Source organism: Sorex araneus, chromosome 6 (assembly GCF_027595985.1).
Source record: "Sorex araneus isolate mSorAra2 chromosome 6, mSorAra2.pri, whole genome shotgun sequence".
NCBI classification, from domain to species: Eukaryota; Metazoa; Chordata; class Mammalia; order Eulipotyphla; family Soricidae; genus Sorex; species Sorex araneus.
Window position 1 is genome coordinate 108,669,511 of NC_073307.1, and position 26,024 is coordinate 108,695,534.

At 42.7% G+C, this 26,024-nt stretch overlaps 1 protein-coding gene across 2 annotated transcripts in view; it reads left to right on the forward strand.

Moving 5' to 3' along the window:
- Positions 1 to 25,307, forward strand: part of SYT9 (synaptotagmin 9) — a 220,509-nt gene extending 195,202 nt beyond the window's left edge. For both annotated transcript variants that reach the window (XR_008630745.1, XM_055142970.1), the window contains exon 7: positions 22,761 to 25,307. Coding sequence is in view for 1 of the 2 variants with exons in the window: in XM_055142970.1 (XP_054998945.1) it covers positions 22,761 to 22,769 (9 nt within the window). In the remaining variant the exon portion in view is untranslated. The remainder of the gene's footprint in view (positions 1 to 22,760) is intronic.
- Positions 25,308 to 26,024: the final 717 nt, after the last annotated feature.

Consider the following 26,024-nt stretch of genomic DNA (forward strand, 5'->3'; position numbering starts at 1 on the left):
TATGCTGACTGTATATGTCCCCCTCAAAGTCTTCTGTTTTTTTTCTCTGATGACAATGGACTTGAACCTTGTGACATTCTCTGGCCAATAGAAAAAGATGAGGTAACAATTCCAAGTGAGGATTGAAAGTACTACCATATATTTCTGTTCACCTTCTTTTGCTCTTGGCATCTCTCATGGGACTCACCTAGGTTCTGGAACAAGAAAACTCTCCCTGTCTGGAGTCAATCCAGCTGAGCCCAGCAGAGCAACAACCCATGAAACAAGTGTTTAAGATTCAGGGCTTATTTATCATTCCAGCAAAAACTAACAGATTTCAAAGCAGATTTCAAAGCACATACGGTGCTTTTCAAATCACCATATTCTTTTACCTCGGTGCTTCATAATATGCCTAGGTCATTTTTTAAATCCAAAAATGGATTTCTCTTGACCCGCTTAAGAAAGATACTATCGTCATCAAATCACTCCGATTGAAGCCTTAGTCACAGTCTTCTTTTCCATTCTCTGCCGTCTCCCTAAGAAAAGAACTTTTACAACAACTACACCTCTCAGCAAATCTCCCAGACCCACAGTTAACTGTCAGGCAGATGAGAAGAGGACTCGCTGCATTTGTGAGACTCAACCAGTTTCTCACATGATTAGTCAATTTATGGATCACACAGACATGCTGGTTTTAAAAGATTTCCTCCCTTTTGTGTGTTATTATTTAGCTGGATTTAAAAAAAAATAAGTAAGACCAACACAACACTTAAGAACTTTCTGGAAAATTCTTTTGTTTTCATTGTGCTGGCACTAATTCATTCTCCCTTTTGCCCTTACATTCCCAAATGATTTGTCGTGCAAAATGTTTGCTAATTCACTTTCTTTTGTTTTGCTGCTTCTGTCTTCCCCACCTAATCATCTGCCTCAGTATAACCATAATTTTCAAACCAGTAGGATATTTAGTGAACAATATGCAGCCAAATTGATTAACTGAAAGTCTCAAAGTCCATTCCCCCCTCGCCCCCCTCCCCCGCTGCAAATCCTAAAGCTAATAGGATCTTTTGGGTTATTCTTTTTTTCTTTTAAAATCTTAAGCAAGTGGAGCCTGAGTGCTGGTGGAAGGAGGCAAACAAATCACAAAGAAATAGACAGAAGTAGATTATAATACTCTCAAGATAGGAATTCAGCAGAGAGATGTGACTGCAGGATCCTGTGAGGGCTTTGTTTGGGTGGCTGGGGTGGTGCCACTCAACAGACAGCTCAGCAAGGACATGGAAAGAGCAGAGGTGGAAGATGTGGAGGGTTGCCAGGGTGAGAACAGCTGCTCCTGAGTTTTGAACCTCTCACCTCCTGGCCAGCAGCACGGGGCAGGGTGGTCAGCTCTCTCTCCCCAGCCGCCCCCTTTGCAGGCTCATCTTACCTGACAAGGCAAGCAGAGCCCCAAGAGCTTTGCTCTTCCCCAGGTAACACACCAGACCTCCTTGCTAAACCCTCCATCCTGTTTCCTCCCTAATTTCCAGTCCTTTGATGAAAATCCAGGATTCTCAGACTCTCCAGAAATCAGTCTTTACTTAACGCACTAATTCCTGCTCTGCCTGGATATAGCTGAAAATGGATTTCTTTTTCCAGGCGGGATCCGCTGTTCCCTGATGATCCTCATCTCCTTACCTCATAAGTCCAGATTGTGGCTTCTTCCCCCTCCTCCCCTCCCCCCGTCAGCGGTGCCTTAGGTTTTTCTGCCCCAGATCCCACTTAGAGTTCTTAGAACCTTTTTTTTTCTTTTTGGGTCACACCCGGCAGTGCACAGGGGTTACTCCTGGCTCATGCACTCAGGAATAACTCCTGGCAGTGCTCGGGGAACCATATGGGATGCTGGGAATCCAACCCGGGTTGGCCACGTGCAAGACAAACGCCCTACCCACTGTGCTATTGTTCCATCCCCGAGTTCTTAGAACTTTTTCCCCCATCCCCATTGTCTCTGTCACTTCTTACCCCAAACACAGACTGAGCATTTTCTCAATCCCCTAAAGCACAGAAAGCCCCAGACAATAACATACAGTGGAGCTTCCCTAAAGATTGGGGGTGATAGGGGTGATGACAAGACAGAACAGATCATGGGAAACTGATAATTCTATAAGCAGGGTAAGAATTATCTCCTTCTGTGTGTACCTGCCTAAGGGGCACGAACTACAGGGAAGACATTTGCCATCATTATACAGAATAACAGAATCTCCCTGCAATACCACTTCTGGGAATATATCCCAAGATTGCAAAAAAAGCACAGTAGAAATGACATCTGTACCTATGTATTCATTGCAGCACTTTTCACAATAGCCAAAATCTGGAAACAACCCAAGTGCCCTAAAACAGATGACTGGTTAAAGAAACTTTGGTACGTCTACACAATGGAATACTATGCAGCTGTTAGGAGAGATGAAGTCATGAAATTTGCTTATAAATGGATAAACATGGAGAGTATCATGCTAAGTGAAATGAGTCAGAAAGAGAGGGACAGACATAGAAGGACTGACCTCATTTGTGGAGTATAGAATAATATCACATGAGGCTAACACCCAAGGACAATAGATACAAGGGCCAGGAGAATTGCCCCACAGCTGGAAGACTCCTTCATGAGCGAAGGGGAGAAGGCAGATGGAATAGACAAGGGATCACTAAGAAAATGATGGCTGGAGAAACCAGTTGGGATGGCAGATGCATGCCGAAAGTAGATAATGGAACAAACATGATGACCTCTCAGTGTCTGTGTTGCAAGCCATAATGCCCCAAAGTAGAGAGAGAGTATGGGGAATATTGTCTGCCATGGAGGCAGGGGGAGGGTGGGAAAGAAGGGGTATACCCGGGATATTGGTGGTAGGGAATGTGCACTGGCAAAGGGATGGGTGTTTGGTCATTGTGAGATTGTAACCTAAACATGAAAGCTTGTAACTATCTCACGCTGATTTGATAATTTTTTTTTAATCTAGCACAATTGTAATAAGTGATTCCCAGCCAACTTTTGTCTACAACTATCAAAAACAGAATAACAAGGGGCTGGAGCGATAGCACAGCGGGTAGGGCATTTGCCTTGCACGCGGCCGACCCGGGTTCAACTCCCAGCATCCCATATGGTCCCCTGAGCACCGCCAGGAGTAATTCCTGAGTGCAGAGCCAGAAGTAACCCCTGTGCAATGCCAGGTGTGACCCAATCGGCACACACACACACACACAAAAAAAACCAGAATAACACTAAAAAAAAAAATGAATCTCAGACTTTTTCAGGCTAAAATAATATCTGTACTTTGGTAACCTAGACAACCCCTCAGAAATACATACACCCCCATCCCCACAGCCCCAGACAAAGACCTTCTCATCAAATTGGCCTACAGGTGGCTCCTTCTGCAAGGAGCCAGGCTGAGGGGGCCTTTCTTGTCCCCTTTCTTACCAAGTGTAAGTGTGCCTGGAGGGGTGTTCGCACAAAGACCTAATATTAATAACAGTGTGAAGAGAGACGGTTTTAGGGCCTACTCTCAGCCATAGTTTTTTGTTTGTTTGTTTGTTTGTTTTGTTTTGTTTTGTTTTGTTTTAGAAAAGAGCAGAAACTCTGATAAAAAGAAAATTATTATTGTGCTGATAGATTTCTCAGGTTTGGACATGGTGAGAAACTTTGAGATAAAAAAGATTTGAGCTAAGCGTAGGAATAGTACCAAAATACAGAGACATGATTAATAGCACCTCAATACAAGTCTCTAAACCTTTGACCAAAAGGAAACTGGGCATCTTATACCCTCCTTTTGTCTTTCTTCCTTCCCTCCACTCTTGCTGCTGCTGCTGTGCTGAATAGGGAGACACTCAAGCTTGGGCACTTGCACATACTCAGTTGTGGTGCTCACAGACACAGTGCTCAGACTTGTATTCTTCAGGTTTTCCCCTCTTGGTCACAATGTTGGTACATCTATCAGTTGTGGTGCTCACTGGGGGCTGCACTCTGTCAGTACTCACACAACCCTGGCTGTGGCATAGCGGAAATCACTGTCGCCGCCCATACAGACAGACAGGAGAGCTAACAAACACACGATCATGTTCAAAGCATGTAGCGATAGCAGGGTAGGAACTCACCACCTCATACTTGCAGTGTGGATGCTTTAGCCACTCTGCTGTCTCCCATACGTGCCCCCCCCAACACCGTCTCTTTCCCTCCACTGGAATCTCAGACATTTGGGCTGTTAGGATTTCATTGGCACATGTAGCAGCACAGGGGTTTGAATTCACAACCACATGCTTGCTCATCAAGCACTTTAAACCACACATCTCATTCCCTCATTTCCAAGAGCAAACACATTTCAAGACCTTTATTTCTCTCAGAGGGAAAAAAATAAGCAGCAAGACATTATATTTATTTAATTGTCATGTATTTTTTTTCCATGGCCATGATTTTATTTTTAATAATTGTCATGTATTTTAAGTCTTCAAAATAAAGTTCTGCTTAGCGGGGCTGGAGCAATAGCACAGCGGGTAGGTCATTTGTCTTGCACGCGGCCAACCGGGGTTCGATTCCGAGCATCCCACATGGTCCTCTGAGCACCACCAGGAGTAACCCTGAGTGCAGAGCCAGGAGTAACACCTGTGCATTGCCGGGTGTGACCCAAAAGGCCAAAACAAAAAAAGTTCTGCTTAGCTTCTTAAATATGTTTATTTCATATACTCCATCCCAGTAATTAAGCTAATTCTGAGCACTGTTCCTAAGTTAAGGAAAATCCCATCTGTAATTCCACTGGAAGAAAGAAATATAGACAAGACAAACTAAGGTGGTAGGGGCAGGGTATGTAAAGTGCCTGCTTCATTATTTATGCCTAATGGCACCACAGCAGGTTAAACACCACAGCTGCTCCCTTTGGTCCATCTAAATTCTTGGTGTGATAAACTATTTGTGGGATTATATATTATGAAGTCACCCAGTCAGGTGCCCAAGAAAAAAGTCACCCAGAGGCTGCCATCTCTCCATCAGCTGGGCTATAGAAGAAATTTCCAAAACCTCTTGATCATTTCCTTCTTATTCCAAACAAGCCCCTTCTGTTCAGAAGGAGAACTGAGGTTGACCAGATCTTTCGTCCAAAGCTTCCACTAATTAACCAGACTTATGTATATCTCCTAAATTAAAGAGAAACTAATGACTTTTTTCTTCTGATGCATTCTCAGCCTCGTCTGCCTTCTACATTCTTTCTATATAAATTCTACATAGTCCTGAGGGTAGACTGAAGAGGCCCCTTCTACAAAGTCTTCACCCAGTTTGTGAACTACACCCACTGAAGTAAGGGCTTCCTACAACACTTTTACACTGTCCACTACCGCTTTAGTTTTTTGGTTAATAGTTCAAATGCATCTCTCTTCTATCTTGACTGTGAATCCCTTGTGGTCTGAAATGGTATTTCCTTCCTGTGAAAAGCAGGACTTTTCCTTACTCATTGGATTGATGTACAAGAGTTGATTTGGGTTCATTGTGACCTATGCTGCAGAGTGTGATTGAGCCTTTCCTCTGTGGTCCATAGAGATATTTTTCACTGTGTGATGGTTACGAGGCAAAGATGCTTGGTCAGTGTGGGGATGCCCAAGGGAGGATTTCGAGAGATGTGCACACAGATCCTCGCAGTGGGTGGAATTATCCAATGGAGAAATGACAGGTGCACCAAGCAGGAAGTCCTCTCTCCAATGTCTCCCTCAAGTCATAGAAATGAGAACAAGAAGATACTAATATTTGCTCTTTACCTAGAAAATACCCACTGTTGTAAGTGGTAATGGCAATATCCTGAAGTCCTTTTAAAGTGAACAAGTCTGGCATCTGTTTGATTAGGGCTGGTAGGGAGATGGACAGGGAGTAGATACTACTGCTTTTTCACCTATGACTGCTTTGGTATTTCTATTTATACTTGTGTCATTTTCTAGAACTTCACTTACCCCTTTTCAGGAAATGCTGAATTTAAACACACTGGTCCTATTTGGGAGGTCAAAACCAACTACTTCCTTCTCATTTTCACTGACCAACAGTCTATAGGGTCAGGGTTTGTAGAGATTATCAAATCTCTTCACTACATCCAGGGACTAATCCTAAAACTAAAATATTACCATGTCCCCTCCCTATGTAAAATGCTAAAGGAAACCATAAAGATAGTACAGGAAGTAAGGTGTTTGCCTTGCACATGGCTGACCCAGGTTCCATCTGGCACCAACTGTGGTCCCCAGAAGCAACCCCAGGAGAGATTCCTGAGCATAGAGCCAGGAGTTAAGTCCATAACACCACTGGGTGTGGCCAAAAATTCAAAGAATAAATTAAACTAAATTAATTTAAATTAAATCCTCTATATTTGCCTAGAGCAAAAACGAGATCATTCCTTTCTTGGTATTCAGGTTCTCTGACCACACCTTCCTCTCCTTCTTGCACTTTCTGTTACTCGGGATCCACACCATGCATTTTACCCACCTCATGTCCTTGATTATGCTTTTACTTCCTTTTTTGTGCTATCCTTTCTACCCCTTTTCACTTCACTCATCTCTTAACCATCTGATCAGTTGTCATCTTCTTTAAGAAGCATTCTGAAGATCTTCCTTCCATAACTTAAATGCCTCTTGACTGCTCTCTTCTGCTAGTTCCTGTGTATACTGCCTATTGTCTGAGTCTATGTCACCCATAGCACACCCAACTGCGTCCTGAGGGTAGGGACTGAGTGTTATTCATCATCCTTCAATCAGTGCCCTGAAAAATACCTGCCACAGAGTCAACATTAAATACATTATTGTCAGGTATAATTAAAATTCCTTTTGTTTCAGATCTTGGGGGAAATTGATGCTTAATTAGGTGAACCATGTATATCATAGTTCTGAACTATAGGCATAGTGATTCTATTAATGGGTAAAAGTGTTCACTCCTAAAACTAAAGAAAGTGGGTCAGAGAGATACTACAGTGAGTAGGGTGCTTGCCTTGCATGCAGCCAGGCCATGTTTGACCCTCACCACCACATATGGTCCCTGAACACCACCAGGCATGATTCCTGAACACAGAGCCAGGAGTAATACCAGTTATTGCCAGATGTGCCCCCACCCCAAAAAAGAAAGTTTGTCTGTTTATTTATTTTTAAGTTTTACCTTCCTTTCAGGCCCCAGTTCCTAAAGTACAAGGCAACACCCATAAGTAAAGCATGCAGTAAAGTTCCCAATTATGGCTCAGGTGGAATTTGTTTTAACACAAAAGTCTAGAGAGTTCACATGAAGATCTCTGCAAGAGAATCATCTTAGTTTAAAAGTGCGTTGGGACCATTTCCTCCACAAAACATAGAATTCCTTCATGTTTGGAATTACCATCCTGGCTACTTATCTCAGGGATCTTTCAAAAGGCCACTTTGCATTCCCAGCATTATTTATTGATTGTGGCTTTCCATTCAAGTAATGATCAATCATGTTTTCTTTAAACAATCACAATGCAGAGGGGAAATGAGAAGTATAATCATTTATTCATCAACAAATATTGATTGAATAGTACTTACTATGGTATACATCTGCGAGATAAAAAGAGTAGATAAAATACCTTGACTTTGGTGGAGTTTTTATTCTAGAGGAATAAAAGATGATAAATACTGTAAAGGAGTTTATATAATACTAAAGACAATAAGTCCTATGGAAAAAAAAACAAAGCAAGACAGATCAAAAGTGTGGTAAAGGTCTTTTTTGTTAATTGTTTTTATTTGATTTTCATTTGGGGGCCACATTTAGCTAGGGAATCACTATGGGTGGTGCTTGGGGAACTGTTTGTGATGCTGGGGATAGAAATGGGATGACTACTTACGAGACAAGCACGTTAACCCCTATCCTTTCTTTCTGGCCATTTTTCTTTTTTAAGGGGTGGTTATCTAAATAGAGTTAAGGTAGATCTCCCAGAGAACTGAAATTTGAAGGAACATTTAAATGAGATGAGAGAATATCCGTGAAAATGTGAAGGCTGGGGGAACAGCTAATACAAAGTCCTTAAAGAAGTTTGTACAAGGAATGATGAGAGCCATGTGTAGGACACAGAGGGGGAGTAATAAAATATGATGTAAGATGGGTAACAGGACTTTGGTTCATACTCTGAAATGAACAAGAAGCCACTGCAGAACTGTGAAAAGAAATATAACATGATATGCATATAAGTGGACTGTATAAAACAAAAATTAAAATGAGGACAGCCATGAGGAGTCTACGCTATGGGCACAATAGAGGAAGGAAACCAGAGCTCTGGGCCAGGGCAATAGTACAGAGGGTTGGGTGTTTGCCTTGCACAGATCGACCTGGGTTCAATCCCCAGCACCCCACACGTTCCCCCAAGCACTTCCAGGAGTAATTCCTGAGTGCAGAGAGAGGAGTAACCCCTGAGGATTTCCAGGTATGTCAAAAACAGGAAAAAAAAGAAGAAAAGAAAAGAAAACCAGAGCACAGTGTAAAGAAAATGTTTAGACATAGCGATAAGAAATCTACTCTCCGTATGTATTGCAAGGAGACCTAAAAGACTTTGCTGATGGAGGGTATGACTATGAGAAGAATGATTCCAATATTCTGGTCCTGCAGAATTGCAGAGAAGGGTTGCTGTTAAGTGAGCTGTGGAAAACTGTAGGTGAAGCATCTGTGCAGGACAGGCAGGGGGTGTTACACCTACTAAGTTTGAAGCATCTGTCAGATCTACAGAGAGCTCAGTGTAAAAAATCTAGTGTTCTTGGCCAGCGCAATACTATCAGGGATTGGGTGCTTGCTTTGTTCATAGCCATCCCGGGTTCATTCACTGTTACTCCATGCGGTTCCCTAAGCACCACTGCAAGTGATCCCTGAGCACAGAACAAAATTAACCCTAATAACCACTGGGTATGGGCTCCTCACTTCCATTACACACACACACACACACACACACACACACACACACACACACACGTGCAGGCACACAAATCAAGAGTTCTAGAAAGATTTTAAATTGTAATTCTAAAGATAGTTGAGATGTAAATAAAAAAGAGATGAGACCCAAAGACTAAAAGGTGGGACATTCCAACAATTATAGGTATAGAAAAGATGAAAAACCTAGAGACACAAAGACAGTCACTGAGATAGTAAGAGAACCAAGAGGGTATTTAAAAATAAGAGAGAAGAATTGTTTCCAGGAGAAGGAAATGATCGGATGCTGTCTAATGTGGCCAACAGGTAACTCAGATGATATTTATCATCTTTGATCAGTGTTTATCAGTGTGCCAAATATTGCTGACATGGGTATCTGTGATAAACGTTCAGTTCACCCACCCTGTCCCCCAAATTATTATTTATTTACATTAGACATGTGACCATCTTCGGAAATAGATTTTTGCAGATATATTTCACTGTCACTGTCATCCTGTTGCTCATCAATTTGTTTGAGCGGGCACCAGTAACGTCTCCCATTGTGAGACTTATTTGTTACTGTTTTTGGCATATCGGATATGCCATGGGTAGCTTGCCAGGCTCTGCCATGCAGGCGCAATACTCTCGGTAGCTTGCCAGGCTCTCCGAGAGGGGCAGAGGAATCGAACTCAGTTCAGCTGCGTGAAAGGCGAACGCCTTACTGCTGTGCTGTCATATTTAGTAAGTTAAAATGGTCATACCTGGATTTGGATGGTTCTAAATCTAATGATTAGCATCCCCATAAGAAGACCATGTGAAGACCTAGAGACACACAGGGAGATTACAGTTTGGGGGATGGGACACCAGAATGTAAAAATGCAGCCATCCACCAAGACTGTTGGCATCCTCTACCAGAAGCTAGGAAGAAAGAGTCAAGAAAGGTGCTTACTTGGAGCTATCAGAAGGATCATGGTGCCACAGTAACTTTGCCCTTAGACTCTCGGTTTTCATCACTGTGAGACCTCCTGTTATTTTAAGCCTCTCATTTGTAATATTTTGTTATGGCAGTGTTGTGTCTTAGCTGCCATAATAAACCATAGGCCGGATACCATTTTTTCTTTTTTGGGGGGTTGGAGGGTCACACCTGGCCATGCTTAAGGCTTACTTCTGGCTTGGCGCTCAGGGATCACTCCTGGTAGTACTTAGGAGACCATATGGGATGCCAGGGATTGAACCCAGGTTAACTGCATGCAATGCAAATGCCCTACCCACTGTGGTATTGCTCAGGCTCTTAGACTGGATGTCCTAAAACAGTAGAAATGTATTTACTCACAGATCTGGAGTTCTGGTGAGGACTATCTTCATGACTTGCAAATGCCTGCTTTCTTACTCTGTCCTCATGTGGAATGTTGACAGAAGGGGGGTGTGGAGAAAGGAAAGGGAAGAGGAATTTTGAGAGGGAAAGCAAAGAGGAAAGAAGGGGAGGGAAATTCTCTTAGATGGGCACTACAGTATGACTTAAAATGCTTGTGTGCAGGAGCCCTAGGTTTGACCCCTGTCACCTAGGAGCCTCTGAGCCACTTGGTGGCCCGAAAGTCAAACACAGTAAAAGCAAAAGCACCAATCTCTTCACAAGGGCTCCACTCTGATGACCCCTGATACCACCCTCGAAGGATTCTGTCTGCAAGCACCACCATATTGTGGGCAGCTAGAGTTTTGACTTGTGACTTTGGGGGGTGTCATTTAAGAACTCTGTGTGGTTCAGTCCATAGAGTTATTTAAGAGTTCTGTACCTTGATTTCCTTCTCTGTAAATAAGGATAAAAATAACACCCAACAGGGACCAGAGAGATAGTACATCGGGTAGGGCACTTGCCTCACACATGGACAATCCAGATCCAATCCCTGACACCCTATATGATCCCCCACGCACTGCCAGGAGTAATCCCTGAGTGCAGAGCCAGGAGTAAGCCCTGAGGACAGCGGGGTGTGGTGGCCCAAAAACCAAAATAATGATAATATTTTATTTGGGTAAAATTGGATTACCCAACAGAGAGAATTGTGATGAGGAATATTAATATATATATGTAATAAGCATAGAATAGTGCTTACTAAATTCTATTAATGCTTACTTTTATACTGATCATCATTATTTTGTTTTGAAATAAAAATACTCATTTTACTTGTTTGTTTAATTCTTAATTAGCTTTTTAATTTGACAGATTAAATTTCTCTAACCTTCTAAACATCAATTTCACGCTTAATTGAATTCTCTTAAACATTTCAAATTAAAGGGAAAAAACATGGAAATATAACAAATAAAACTCTCCTAATATTTAAAAAGCAATATTTAAAGAACTAGTTTACTAAATTCCCTTAAATGGGCACAGGGTACAGGGTTTGAGGTCATGACTTGCATACAGTTGGACCTTATTCTAAACCCTTACCAACACATGATCTGAACATCCTGGAGATCTCCAAGTACCACTAAAGTGGTCTGGGTAATCTCAGGGCCTTTCATTGAACTACCTTCCCAGGTGACTGAAAATCTTTGGTGGAGCCCCTGGGCCTTTTGAGCACAGCTTGGAAGACCCTCTACCTTCCCCACTCACACACATACTAAAAAAAAATTAAAATAAAAAAATAAAAAATAAATCTCTTAAATATTTCAAACCAAAGTCACAGATATAACTGTGATAGCTAACAGAGTAGATGTTAAAACAAAACCGAACCAACAAAACAGAAAGAAAACTGTGGGTAGGGTGAGGCTCAGCCTTGCATGCATGAACCTGAATTCCATCCATAGCACCACCCAAAAATAAATAATACTAATGACAGCTAAATGTATTTTTGTTGCACTTGAATAAGTAATAATTACATAAAAGCATAAATGCTTTTTTATTTTTACTTAAGCATTTTGTAGTTCTGTTTTGGGGAGTGGGGCACATCGAGCTGTGCTGAGGACTTAGTCTTGGCTCTGCACTCAGGGATCATTCCTGGTGGGGCTTGTCCCATTCTTTATGGGATTCTGGATATCAAACATGGGCTGGCCACATGCAAGACAAGTACCCTATTGTCTGTACTATTGCGCCAGCTCATCAGTTGTAATTCTTGATATGGTTTTCTGGTGTTATAAAGTTTCTAGATAATAAAATAATTTGTAATTTAAGTCCTCTATAGAAAATCAGATTACAAACCACCCGTTAGAGACTTGAGTCTAGGGCTGAAGAGATAGTACAGTGAGTAAGGTCATGTACTTTACGTGGCAACCAGGGTTTGATTCCTAGAATCCCATATGGTCCCCTAATCCAATCAAGAGTGATTCCTGAGGGCAAATCTGGGAGTAACCCCAGAGCACTGCAAGGTTTGGCTCAAAAACAGAAAGAAAGAGAGAAGGGGAGAGAGAGAGAAAGAGAGAGAGAGAGAGTGCACAAGAATTTGAATCCCAATTTGCAAAGGTAGAATAACTGCATTTAATGGCAGACAAAACACTGTTCACTGTTTTCTTCCAAGGAAATTTCTCCAAAACTATAAATGAACAGGCAAGTTACTTCTTATGGTTGGCTTTCTCAAAGGGAGAAAGTGGGAGATAACCCAAGGTTTTTTCAATGGAATTTCATTTTCTCGTTTGGTGCATCACATATATCCTAGGAAATTTTTAGCTTTTACCCTTACTCAATTTTCTATTATAATATTTTTTCTTCTCTGATTTGGGTAAATGAAATTCTACTCACATATACATGCACAAAGAGTTACAATAGTGCTACCTCTAAGACTTCATTTAATATTTTCTTTCTCATTATCTTGATTTGGGGTTACTTACTTATAACTCTGAACCCTTCAAGAGCAGGGCTTACATTAATCATTCTGTGTTTCTAGTGATCAGTCTAGTATCCAAGAGGAAAAAAAATCTATTGGATTAGTCAATGCATAAATGTAATGAATATTAACTTGAATTACAAATTTCAAAATCTTTTGCTTAATTCAGTTGGATGAGTTTTGCTTTATGGTGCTTTCTTTTTTTTTTTTTTTTTTTTATTGAATCACCAAGTGGAGGGTTACAAAGTTCTCAGGATTATGTCCGTTATACAATATTCAAATACCCCTTCCTTCACCAGTGCCCATCTTACATTCCCAACCCCCCCAGTCTATCTGCCGCCCCCTCCCACCTCCCTAGTCCCCACCCTTATACGTGATAGGTTTCACTTCATTTGCGCTTATCTCGATTACATTCCATGTTTCAACACACAACTCACTACCGTTGCTGGGGTTTCCCCCCAAAAAGAAAAAGACAGTCCTATTGCCAATGAGGCATTTGATAATTCTCCATTACTAAGCATATAGAGATATTAAGTCCTGCTGTTTGTTACATAACTTTTCTTTTTCCCCCTTGCCCCGCGCCACCGAGTTCACGCCTGTTTAGTAATCGCCACGCTGTCTGACAAAGGGAAAAAAAAAACCGAAGAGGATGGTTATTTCCCGTCATCAGCCGGCGTGGGGCTCTGGCTTAGTTGATAGTCTAGTAGAGTGTCTGGAAGCAGTTTCTGGAACCAAAGCTCTTGCGCTGATATCGGCTCCGGCTCGAGATACCACCAGCGTCCCGCTGGTCCATGTACCTAATTTTTCCCCTTATTTCCCATTCCCACGCCACCAGGTCTGTTTGCTTAATGGACATCACACTATGTTTGACACCACGCCACGTTTCTTCCCGAGAAAGAAGGATATTTCTTCTCAGCCAGCGTGGGGATATAGCTTAGTTCAGTCTAGAGAGATGGCTACCATTTTGATTGCCTTCAATATTTCAACAAAATACTTACTATTCTTGTTAGGATCACCCACAAAAGTCCGACCCATTAAGAAGGAACCATTACATACTGCTGATACTAAGATGCCGCGGCCGCGCGGTTTTGGGTTTCTGTCTAAAGTCCAGGGAGAAAGTTGAAGGAGAGAGAGAGAGAGAGATTTCCGAACGGGGGACCTGGCGGAAACTCTCAAGTCACATACTGCAGGTTGCTGGTGGGCTGCCGGTGTCCCAAGCAGCTCCGTCCTCTTCGTCAGTCATTCTGGGGGTGCGGGCGCGGAGAAATGGGAAAGCCCACGTGGCTGCACTCTCTTTAAGTGTCCGATGTGGGCGGAGACCGGTACTCCCCGCCCTCGATCCCCCGCCAGCCGCACCGCGCACTTGGGTGCGTCTCTCCATTTTGTGCTCAGAAGTGGGATAGATGCTGTGCTGTGCCCAGAGGTTGAGGGGAAGAGAGATAGATTAAAGAAAAAAAAAAAAAAGAGAAACGCCAGGCCCCCGCTCGGGGGACCTGGCGGAAACTCTCAAGTCACATACTGCAGGTTGCTGGTGGGCTGCCGGTGTCCCAAGCAGCTCCGTCCTCTTCGTCAGTCATTCTGGGGGTGCGGGCGCGGAGAAATGGGGCTTATGGTGCTTTCTTAACCAGCCCCTTCAACTGGAATTAAAAAAAACGTAAGTTCCTCCCTTCTGTGTACCTTTTGCCTATAGCTTTTCCTCCTTGCTTCTTTCTGAATTAACCCCTTTCAGAAATAGTCTGCATGTCACCTTCATCACACCCAAGACCAAACTAAAAATAGATTGAACAACTTTCCCATAAAGTCTGTTCCATTCAGATTTCTTTTCAAAATTAAGAATCCTTTTTTTGGAGAGGGACAGACACAGAAGGACTACACTCATTTGTGGAATATAAAATAACATAATATGAGACTGATACCCAAGGACAGTAGACACAAGGGCCAGGAATATTGCCCCATAGTTGGAAGCCTGTCTCATGAGCTGGGGGAGAAGGCAGCTGGAATAGAGAAGGGATCACTAAGACAACGATAGTTGGAGGAATCATTCGGAATAGGAGATGTGTGCTGAAAGTAGATAAAGAACCAAACCGCTCAGTATCTGTTGTGCAAACCCTAGTGCCCAAAAGTAGAGAGAGAGACTATGGGAAAATTGTCTGCCACGGAAACAGGGGAAGGGTGGGGAAAGATGGTTATACTGGGGACATTGGTGGTGGGAAATGTGCACTGGTGGAGGGATGGGAATGGGTGGTTGATCACTGTATGATTGTAACTCAAATATGAAAAACTTGTAACATTCTTATCTCATGGTGATTCAATTAAAAAAAATCCTTTTTGTGGATCCAGAGCTATAGTACAACAGGTGTATTGCCTAGTTTGCATGTGGCTGACCCCGGATTCAATCCCTGGCACCCATATGGACCCCAAGCACCTCAGGAACAATCCCTGAGCACAGAGCCAGAAACAAGCCCTGAGCACTGCCAGGTTCGGCCAGAAAACAGAGCAAAAAAATTCTTTTCCAAAAGGTCCTATAATGAAGTTAGCATTCAAGGTGCCATTATTTGCCATCCTCGGCATAGTATTTAAGAGCAGATAATTGCATCTATTAGGGTATGGTGGCAGGTCCTAGCTCTGCCAGTTACTACCTTTGTTGTTTGGCCCTTCTTGGACTCTGTTACCTCTGTGAATACATAATTGTAGAATCTACCACAGGAGGTCAAGGTAAATACTGAATGAGATATAGTAAATGAAGCTCTTAGGAAAAGCAGGGTGCATGAGTGCACAATAAATAGTAGTTATTATCCAAATGGACTTTCATTTTTTATGTCACTGCTCTGATCTCCTATCTGGAAGTTACATTCATGCGATTTTATTTCTTGAACAAAGGATTCTTTCTTTTTCAGTTTCAAAATAATGTTTATCAATATGAACTGAAAATTGAATAAATCATTATCCATGTAAAAAGAAGATCTGCTCCAAAACTGTTTTCAGTATCTGTACTTAATAGAAAACCAAAATGCATCCAATTTCTCCTGAAATATGATGTGACGGCACACCCATTGTCCCATGCAAATGGAAACTAACTGCACCTTCTCTTGGCATGGTCCCTGGGTTTTTATGAACTCTTACGTCCTTTTCTCTCCCTTTTTATTACTGAAGATGCAATCATGTTGAAATTTATTTTTCTTAAAGCAGGGGGTTGGCATAGTATTCTTGAAAAATAAAGAATGTTTTCTTTGGGTAAAAGAAGCTAATATGTTTCTAAGCTGCAAGTCATAATGGTTTTATATAGATAGATGCACATCTATATATTACATATTTGTAAAAGTGTACTAATCAACAATATTCAAAGATTTTTGTGCTTTTCAAATAGAAGTTTTAAATACAAGTTCAACTATATTACTCACATGTAAGATTGAATTACATAATGAGTCGCTTCAATTTTTGACAAGCCTCTTAGTCCTAAACCCTTAGATACTTCCTGTAATCAAAACCCATTTTCAAATTCACAGGAAGATAATATCTAATGATCCACTCAATCTTTTCATGTTCGCAATTTGGGGTCAGTTTCCATGGTCTGTCTCACATCAGCTGTCATTTTTGTGATCGAAGTGTCATTTCACATTACAGTTTTCATTGAAACAGTTCTCATCTTTGGTTTCAATTCAATTTAACTCTAATCAGATCCATATGTCTCAGGACAATTGGATTCCCTTAAAATCACCTCTCTTCAGATCAGACTATAGCCACTACTTCCTGTGAATGCTACTGAAGTTCATGATACATTCTAAATGCCTGATGCCACCTAGGAGACCTTCCAGTCTTATAACAAGGACACTATTAAAATGGCCCAGGCTCCAGCATCAGAAAAGGCTTAAGCAGCCTTAATGGCCACCAGTGCTTAAGTCACCATACTATTTCTTGCTGCTTGCATACTATTTCTTGCATACTATTGATGCTGTAGTGACCACCTCCAGAAAAATCCTACTGGACCAAAAATCTTACTGGACCAATTTTTTTGTGAACCATTAAAAATTTTTCCTTATACTTCATTATTAAAAATCTTGACAGAGAAACAATTCATTAGAATGGTTTTGAAAAGTAATAGAATTCACACACACACACACACACACACACGCACACACAAACAGAGTTCAATACCTTACATCACATGGTCCCCAGAGTATAGTCAGGTACAGCCCTTGATGCCTATAAACACAGCTGGGGGTGGCCTGAGTAATCCCTAACACAGCTGGGCAGAACAGCAGTGCATCCAAGGACCCTTGTATTGAACATTTTGGTGTAAAATCACAGGAAGGAGCCTTCAGGCCTCCTTAGGACTGTTGGAAGACACTCCCACCAAAAAAGAAATTTCCCATTTCCCTTCTTTTAGAATCCCTGAACTATATTTTGGACACTCGCACGGCTAGCCGTGGCATATTCAGTATGCCAAAAACAGTAACAACAAGTCTCACAATGGAGACGTTACTGGTGCCAGCTCGAGCAAATCGATGAACAATGGGATGACAGTGCTACAGTGCTACAGTTTAAGTGTCTGACTTTCCCTAGAAGTTGATTTTGAGGAAACTTCCCTTGAAACTACCTGGAAAGATTATCCCAGCACTCCACCAAACATTGGAACACCTCTCATCTTATGGGCTGAGAGAAGCTGGAGAAGGGAGAGATCAGTAGGTCATACCAGGATTTCTAAAGGCTCAGCTTAACTCCAGCTAATTGTACACACACACACACACACACACACACACACACACACACACACACACACACACACACACACACACATGATTCTTGTTAGGAAAATCAGGTTAGAGCAGTGCTGTGATCTGACCTCTACTAGTGGATGGCCTTTACTAGTGGATGGTCCCTACTAGTGGAATCCCTGTGTAGGGGGACAGGCAAAAGAGTGGCTGAGGTGATTATGATGTCTTCTCACCAAGTCCTCTAAGAAAGCATCAGATAAGGTCATCACAGACCTATGCTGAGGCTAGAACTATAGGCGAGTTACCCATAGCTGGCTAACAGGACTGTTCAAATGAAGAAATGAAACTGAAGTCAGAACAAGGAAGAAATATGGATGTCCATAAAAATTCAGGGGGCAAATGAGATACAGGAGAACCAAAAAAAACTACAACAGATAGAAGCAAAGGAGAAGAAGATGCAGGGCAGAAAGGTAAAAACACTATCAGAGAGGTTAGAGACAGCCATAATTCATGCTATACTCTTGAACATCTTAGTTTTGCCAACTTTTGACAATAAGTGGACTCACAAGAACTAGTTCAAACCTGTTACCAGTGCATGTTTAACAAATATATCTTTAACTCTGATTTCACCTTTTTTTCTTCAATAAAGAGACAATAAGGGTTGATAACATGGTGGATAGGGCATTTGCCTTGCACACGGCCAACCCAGTTTCGATTCCTCCATCCCTCTCGGAGAGCCCAACAAGCTATTTCACCTGCACGGCAGAGCCTGGCAAGCTACCCGTGGCATATTCAAAATGCCAAAAACAGTAACAAGTCTCACAATGGAGATGTTACTGGTGCCCGCTGGAGCAAATCGATGAACAATGGATGACAGTGCGACAGTGCGACAAAGGACACAATATATATTAACTCAAAGGTCTACTAGCTGTATAATGAGATGCTAATGATATATGTGTCATATAAGCAAGCTAGGGTCTCAGTATGCCTGCATCAACCCCAGCACCACCCAGACTAGCCCAACCCCTTTATGAATATTTCACAAGATTATGTTCCTTAGGAGGACCTCAACTTTGCCTTGCCTCATTAAGAGTATGCTTGTACCTTAATAAATATTTGGGGGGGGGGCCTAGGTATGGTGTTTGCCTTGCACACGACTGACCTAGGTTTGTTTCCCAGCATCCCATATGGTCCATGAGCACTGTCACAAGTGATTGCTGATTGCAGAGTTAGGAGTAACCCCTGAGCAACACCAGGCATAGCACCAAAACATAAACAAATAAAAAAAAAACCCTCAACTTTTGCCTTTTTTTATATGCTCTGTCTCATCCTTGGGTTCTTTCTCTAATGAACACACTCATTAGTTTAGATTCCATCTATTAGTTTAGATTGTTCTTAGTCCTCTCCAACCAGAGGTGAAATCTAACCAAGACTCCCAAGAATAAAATCTAGTCCAGACTCTAATTCTAAAGCTCTCTTATGTCTCAGGCTACAGGGTGTCAAGGATAAGCCACTAGATTGTGCAGACAAAGTGGACTTGAATGTAACCTGACAAGGTGGCCTTTGTAGCACAGAATTCCTGCAAGAGAGCTGTTACTATTTAAAGCCTGTGGCCTCACTGAGGCTGGCCCTCTAGCAACAGTAGACTAGGTCTTGGGGGGAAAGAACACCATGTTCAACTCTGAAGGAGGCATCCTAAAAAGCTGGGTAAAGAAAATAAAGCCATCATTGGTGGTAAAAGGTGTACACCAGTGTAGGGATGGGAGTTTGATCCTTGTATGACTGGAACTCAGTCATGAAAGCTTTGTAAATATCTCACAGTGATTCAATTAGGAAAAAAATATGGACATTTCTTCAGAAACAAGAGATTGACCCCGCAATACCACTTCTGGCAACATATCCCCAAGGATGCAAAGAATCACAGTAGAATTGACATCTGCACCTAGATGTTCATTGCAGCACTGTTCACAATAGCCAGTATCTGGAAACAACCCAAATGACGAGATCAGACGACTGGTTAAAGAAACTTTGGTACATCTACACAATGGAATACTATGCAGCTGTTAGGAGAGATGAAGTCATGAAATTTGCTTATAAGTGGATGGACATGGAGATTATTATGCTAAGTGAAATGAGTCAGAAAGAGAGGGAAAGACATAGAAAGACTGCACTCATTTGTGGAGTATAGAATAACATCACATGAGGCTGACACCCAAGGACAGTAGACACAAGGGCCAGGAATATTGCCCCATAGTTGGAAGCCTATCTCATGAGCTAGGGGAGAAGGCAGCTAGAATAGAGAAGGGATCACTAAGAAAATGATGGTTGGAGGGATCAATTGGGATGGGAGACGTGTGCTGAAAGTAGGTAAAGGACCAAACATGATGACCTCTCAGTATCTGTATTGCAAACCATAATGCCCCAAAATAGAGAGAATATGGGGAAATTGTTTGCCATGAAGGCAGGGGGAAGGTGGGAAAAGGTGTGTATACTGGGGACATGATGGTGGGGAATGTGCACTGGTGGAGGAATCGGTGTTTGATCATTGTATGATTGTAACTCAAATATGAAAACTTGTAACTGAATCTCATGGTGATCCAATAAAAAAAATTACAGGTGAATTTGAAATGAAAAAAAAAAGAAAAAAGAAAGGAAAGAAAGCTGTTCCAGTAGAAACAAAGAGAAGCACAAGAACTGAAAGTGAACTGAAAAATGAAGGACATGAATTCTATTCATGGCCATGAATAGAATTAAGAAATCTTGCAAAATGGACCGGAGCAATAGCTCAGAGAGCTGGAGCACATGCTTTCCAGATGGGAGCCTGGGGTTCAATCCCCAGAACCACATGGTTCCCCCAAATGCTAGCAAATATGGCACAAAACAAAAATGCTGGCAAAAAAATGCATACCTACCTCTAATTATTTCTGACACAATGGTTATCCTTTATTTCTGTTTCAATATCTGAATCCCTTGTCATGACAGCTTTTGTATCAATTTCTATAATGAAGTCTCAAAGCCTGTTGTAAATTTAAGAATAATCTTTTGTAAAAAAACAATAAAGAAGGTAGAATGAGTGGAATATGGTCCCTATTATCCACTATTAATCTGGATTGGGGTGCCTTAAAGTGATCTGGAAAAGCAAAATTGAAGTTCAGATGTAATAGTCTGGATTTTCATGATAATTTTAAGAGTGACATCCATGCTAAAAGTTAGTTCTTGGGGCCAGAGCGATAGCACAGCGGGTAGGGCGTTTGCCTTGCACGCAGCCGACCTGGGTTCAATCCCCGGTATCCCATATGGTCCCCCAAGCACTGCCAGGAGCAATTCCTGAGTGCAAAGCCAGGAATAACCCCTGAGCATTGCTGGGTGTGACCCAAAAAGCAAAAAAAAAAAAAAAGTTAGTTCTTAAAGTTAGAAGTCTTCAGTTCAAATCTGATAACATTAGTGTTATCAGTGACTTTGGGGAAATTAATTTCTCTACTTCTGGGGCTGGAACAATAGAACAGTGAATAATTCACTTGCCTTGCTCATGGCCAACCAGGCTTCGATCCTGGGCACACTCCCCCCCACCCCCCCCCTGAGACCTGAGCACAGAGCCAGGAATAAGTCCTGAGCAGTACCTGGTGTGGCCCAAAAAGAAAAAAAAAATTCTCTACTTCTCTGTATTCTAAAATAAAATCTTCTTTGGGTTCTTTCCCCCCCAACCCCCGTTCTGATTCTTTTAAGGCTTATTAAAGTTTACATCCTAGGGCCTAATATACAATAGAGCCTCAGAACTGAAGGAATGTGCCCCAGGCCTTGTGTAGCAGCAGTGCTTATTCCAGACCCACATACATGGCTGCTGACAGTTTTGTTAACTGAAACAAAATGCAGTGTTACATTGGATGGAGAGAGAATTGTATTTGGGGGGGGGGGGGGGGGTTAAAAGTTAGCACTTACCTGAGGATGAAGTTAACAGTAAGTTACTTATTCCCCATCCCCCAGTACAAACTTCCATTTATATATGAGTTTAATAGGTGGGTCAATAAATAGCATTGGAACTAATAGTTAAAAGACGCATTCATCTCTTGATAGGCACAAGGCAATTCCCAACATCTTCTATCCCCAAAAACTTGCTTTTAAACTTTGAGATTCTTACCTGGACAGGAAATTTTCCAGGTGTTAAGGGGAAATGTAAACTGGAAGATGACAATTAATCATAAATTTTTAGATGAACACCAGCCTGGTCTCACAGTCATATTAGTTGGCCTGGGATCATGGTCTTAGCAAGATATGGGCTACAGGTGGGCCAGAGGACTGACACAGGCTTTTACAATCAAGGTGGGCCCCTCCCGTTAAACATTTCATTACACTGAATAAGGGGTCTCTGCAACATTCATCTCTGGTCCAAATTTTCCTTCACAGGGTGGATTCCTTTTAAGGATGTACTTGGAGGTGGACAGGCTGGGTTCTGGGTCTCACAGATGAGAACCTGAGAGAACCTGAAGTGCTAGAAACCAGGACCTGTTGAATGTGGTGGGTCAGAAAGTCAAGCCATTGGAGAGGCCTGCTGAAGCATCAGTTGTATTTGAATAAGTCAGATATCCATTTATGTTTTCTTCCTAAACTCAGGAAGAAGCATCCCTTTTTCCATGGTGTGACCCTGTCGTCTACAATAAGGAATCTGGTCCTCATCTCCAGTCCTGGCATAAAGCTCCTAGAATCATGGACTTTCCTAAGTGAAGAGAACACAAAAGATGCCTTTTGTTACACTGATGACATGGCATTTGGTGATTTTTCTGCCTGCAAAGTCAACCACATGATTCCAGATTAGGAACCTTCAGTCCAGCCCCCTGATCTCCTTGTGAGAGAAGAGGGCAGGCATCACTTTTGTATCTTGGAAACAAAGAATGCATGTTGTACAACTCAGAGCTTTTTTCATGCCCAATCATGCCCCACTCCTTGCTCCCAATACTGAGAATCCCTGCTTCAGGCATCTGTGTTTTCCTGCCTCTGCGCCTTTGCTCATGCTCTGTCCTCTCTTCAGATGGCCTTCCCCGTCCTCCTTCTTGAAAGAGTGCCCTTCAACCTAAGTGGCCCAACTCAAAAATTACCTTTTAGAATCCTCAGTAGACATCCTCAATTCCATAAAATTAGTCTCTCCTTCCTCTGCTTCTGTTGCATTTTTATAGCACAGTTACGTTATTCCATTTGAGCCTTGTTATTTCTCCCTCTGCGAATTCTTTGGGAACAGGATCTGTACCTTAATCATAGTATCTTGTTTCCCAGTGTCTGTCCTAGCGCCTGGCATCTGTTTGATATACATTAAAGGTATATAGATGAAAACCAAAGAATTCTTTTTGTTTCTTTCCCCTACAGAAACGATGACTGTGCTAAGAGGACTGCTTGTGCCAAGGACATAGTGGAACAACCATCTTGCCAAGATCTTGAGTAACTTTTCCCAACCAACAACACCCAGACAACTCCAGTGACCAAATGTTCAGCTGTAACCACAGCAATAACTGGCCCTCTTTCCAGATTGGGTTTGGTGACCGAGACCAGCACAGCCACTTCCAGAGGCCATAGGTGGTGGGTGTGCTGTCGGAGAAGCCTGTCCCCCATGGCCAAACATCAAGACTGAACTATGGAAGAAACCACCAGACACAGTGAGGGTACTGAGAATGTAGAGAACCCTTAGCAGTTAACTGCGGTGATGGGAACACAGTATCTGCCCTGGCAACATCACTTTGATATGATGTAATTTGCGTGAGTGCCCTGGAAGGACTGAATATTTTCAAATATATCCAGGTGCTAAATAGGCAGCAAAGCTAATTGATACTGGACTGTCTTTGAACTAGGAACTGTCTCCAGAAAACAGTTTCATTCCAAGAAGTGTTCTAGTTTTGGAAGGAATAGCCCCAGGAGAATGTCTAGGACACAAGGCTTTCCCCCCTGGAGAAAATCCAGTGCATGGAGGGCTAGTTCCCAGCAAGCTCACTGCCCACCCCTGCACCTTGCAGAGAGTACCAGGTGATCAAGGCTCACTCTTCTGTTCAACCCAGCTTCTGAGGAGCCAGATCCCCAACATTGTTGTCTAGATAGTCAGCAGCTAGCCTCTCAGAGGTTGTTGGAAATTAGAATGAAAGTTAGTTGTCACCCCTGTAAAGAGACATAAATCTCAATGGCCTAAGCATTCTAGAAATACCCTTTCCCAGACATATCTGCTCACTGGGGGAACAGCCTCAGATGTAAGTTGAAGGTGAGAAGAGTTGTGTGAGAAGAGTTGATGGAGAGATAACAGCCCTCCCCTCGGGGAAGGCACACTGTGGGGCCTTCTTGGCTGAGTGCCTTCTGAGGTATTTCCATATGCAACAGCCCAGAGGCATAGCCTTGGGCAGTCACAAACAGGTTTCCCTTTCACTCCCAGACCCATGTATCACTTTTCATTGCACTTGGGGAATGGAAATACCTACAAGAGTGAAGGTCAAGGGCTCTCCCCGGGTATTTCATTCATTATTCAGCTTCCCTTGTGACAACATCAGCCAACCCACTGCCAGCATATGTATGCCTGTATTTCTCATCATTGCTTCTGCCTCCATACAAATGAAACCAAAGTCCGAATCATACCCTGCAGGGTGCAGGTGAAGGGAGCTGTTACCCAGTGGTCCTCTCCTCTCTCTCTCTCTCTCTCTCTCTCTCTCTCCCCTTTCTCCCCCTCTCTCCCTCTCTCCCTCTCTCTCTCCCTCTCTCTCCCTCTCTTGCTCTCCCCCCTTCCTCTCCCTCTCCCTCTCCGCCCCCTGTGTCCTCTCTCTCTCTCTCTCTCTCTCTCTCTCTCTCTCTCTCTCTCTCTCTCTCTCTCTCTCGCTCTCTCTCTCTCTCTCTCTCTCTCTCATTATGGGTACAAATTATCCCAACCCCACATTTGCACCACGTCTCTAAGTCAGCATTTTCCCTTTTCATATAATCCCTTTTCAACAGAATCCAGAATCATAGTTTACCTTTCCTGGGAAGCTCATTAGCTTCCTTTGAATTAGTATTTCAAGGTGGGTCTACCTGGGCAGAAACAGAATCATAGTGTGTCTCTAGAAAGTTCTTATCCCAGCTGCCTGGTGTGGAAAGAAGAAAACAAACAAAAACATAATAACCTCCCCTGACATCAGTTCTAAAAGGATGAAGGCTGTTGGATGCAGCAGACGGCATTAGCACACTCCAGATGTATATGTTCCCCAGCCTGCGGAATCCATTTCCTTCTAATAGGCTTCCAACCACTGGAACCCAAAGGTAACCCAAGGTTCTGCCTATGTCTGATGACATGAGAAGAATTCAACCATCTTAGCCCAAGATTGCTTTCTGCCTATCCACTCCCATTCAGACATCCTCCATCACACCCGTGTTTAGAACCAAAGCATGAAGAACTAGTGCCAGCAAGATAGTCAGCAGGAGAAACAGATCTCTAAAGCCAGACTGATTAGACCAACAGAATGACCTGGGACAGACCAGATGTGCCACCGTCGGTAGTAGCAGGAAGCCGTCCCGGTTAAGTGTCATGTGTAGTCGGCAGTGGAGCCTGGGTGGGAGGTGCTGGGGCAGTCATGCCTACTGTTCCCCCCTCAAGACATTCCTGCCCAGTTTATGCCTGCATTTCTCATCATTGGTAGTAGGCCTGGGGTACTCAGGAGTGTGCTCCTAGGTTGTTGAATGAAGCAGAAGGTGGCTTTGGAGGGGAGAAGCAGGCAGAAAGGCCTGGCCCCCCCAAGCATGTGGCAATGTTTCTGGAAAATTTTGTCTAGCCAGTTCAACTGTGGCCAGAGGCTGATTATAAATTTAAATTCCCTTAAGCCCATCTGTAACCCTTCCTCTGTTCTCTTGCATTCTGTTTGGTTTCCCGTTAGTTTCCTAGTAAATGTCCCTTTTGAAAACTTCCAATTTTGTCTTGTTGGACTTGGGGGGATGTGGACTTTTCAATATCTTTTTCAAAACAGGAGAAGAAAACTCACCAGAAATATATATTTTTTAAATATTTTTTTAAGTAAGGTCTGGAGAACTAGTACAGGGGGTAAGTCTCAGTCTTTGCACAAAAGGGGCCCTGATATGATCCCCAGCACTCCAGTGGCTCCCTCAGGACTGCTAGGAATTATCCTGAGCACAGAGCCAGGAGAAAACTCAATAATGTTGAGTGTGGCCCAAAACAACAAACTGGCACTGGCACTGTCATCTCCATCCCGTTGCTCATTGATTTGCTCGAGTGGGCACCAGTAAAGTCTCTATTGTGAGACTTGTTACTGTTTTTGGTATATCAAATACGCCATGGGTAGCTTGTCAGGCTCTGCCGTGCAGGTGATATACTCTCGGTAGCTTGCCAGGCTCTCCGAGAGGGACGGAGGAGTTGAACCCGGGTCAGCCGCATGCAAGTAAGGCCTTACTTGCTGTGCTATCACTCCAGCAAAAAAAAAAAAAAAAAAAACAATAAGTAAAAATAAAGGAGGGCTGGAGCAATAGTACAGTGAGTAGGGCATTTGCCTTGCACGCAGCTGATCTTGGTTCGATCCTCAGCATCCTATATGGTCCTCCAGCACTGCCAGGGGTAATTCCTGAGTGCAGAGCCAGGAATAACCCTTGAGCATTTCTGGGCATGACTGACCC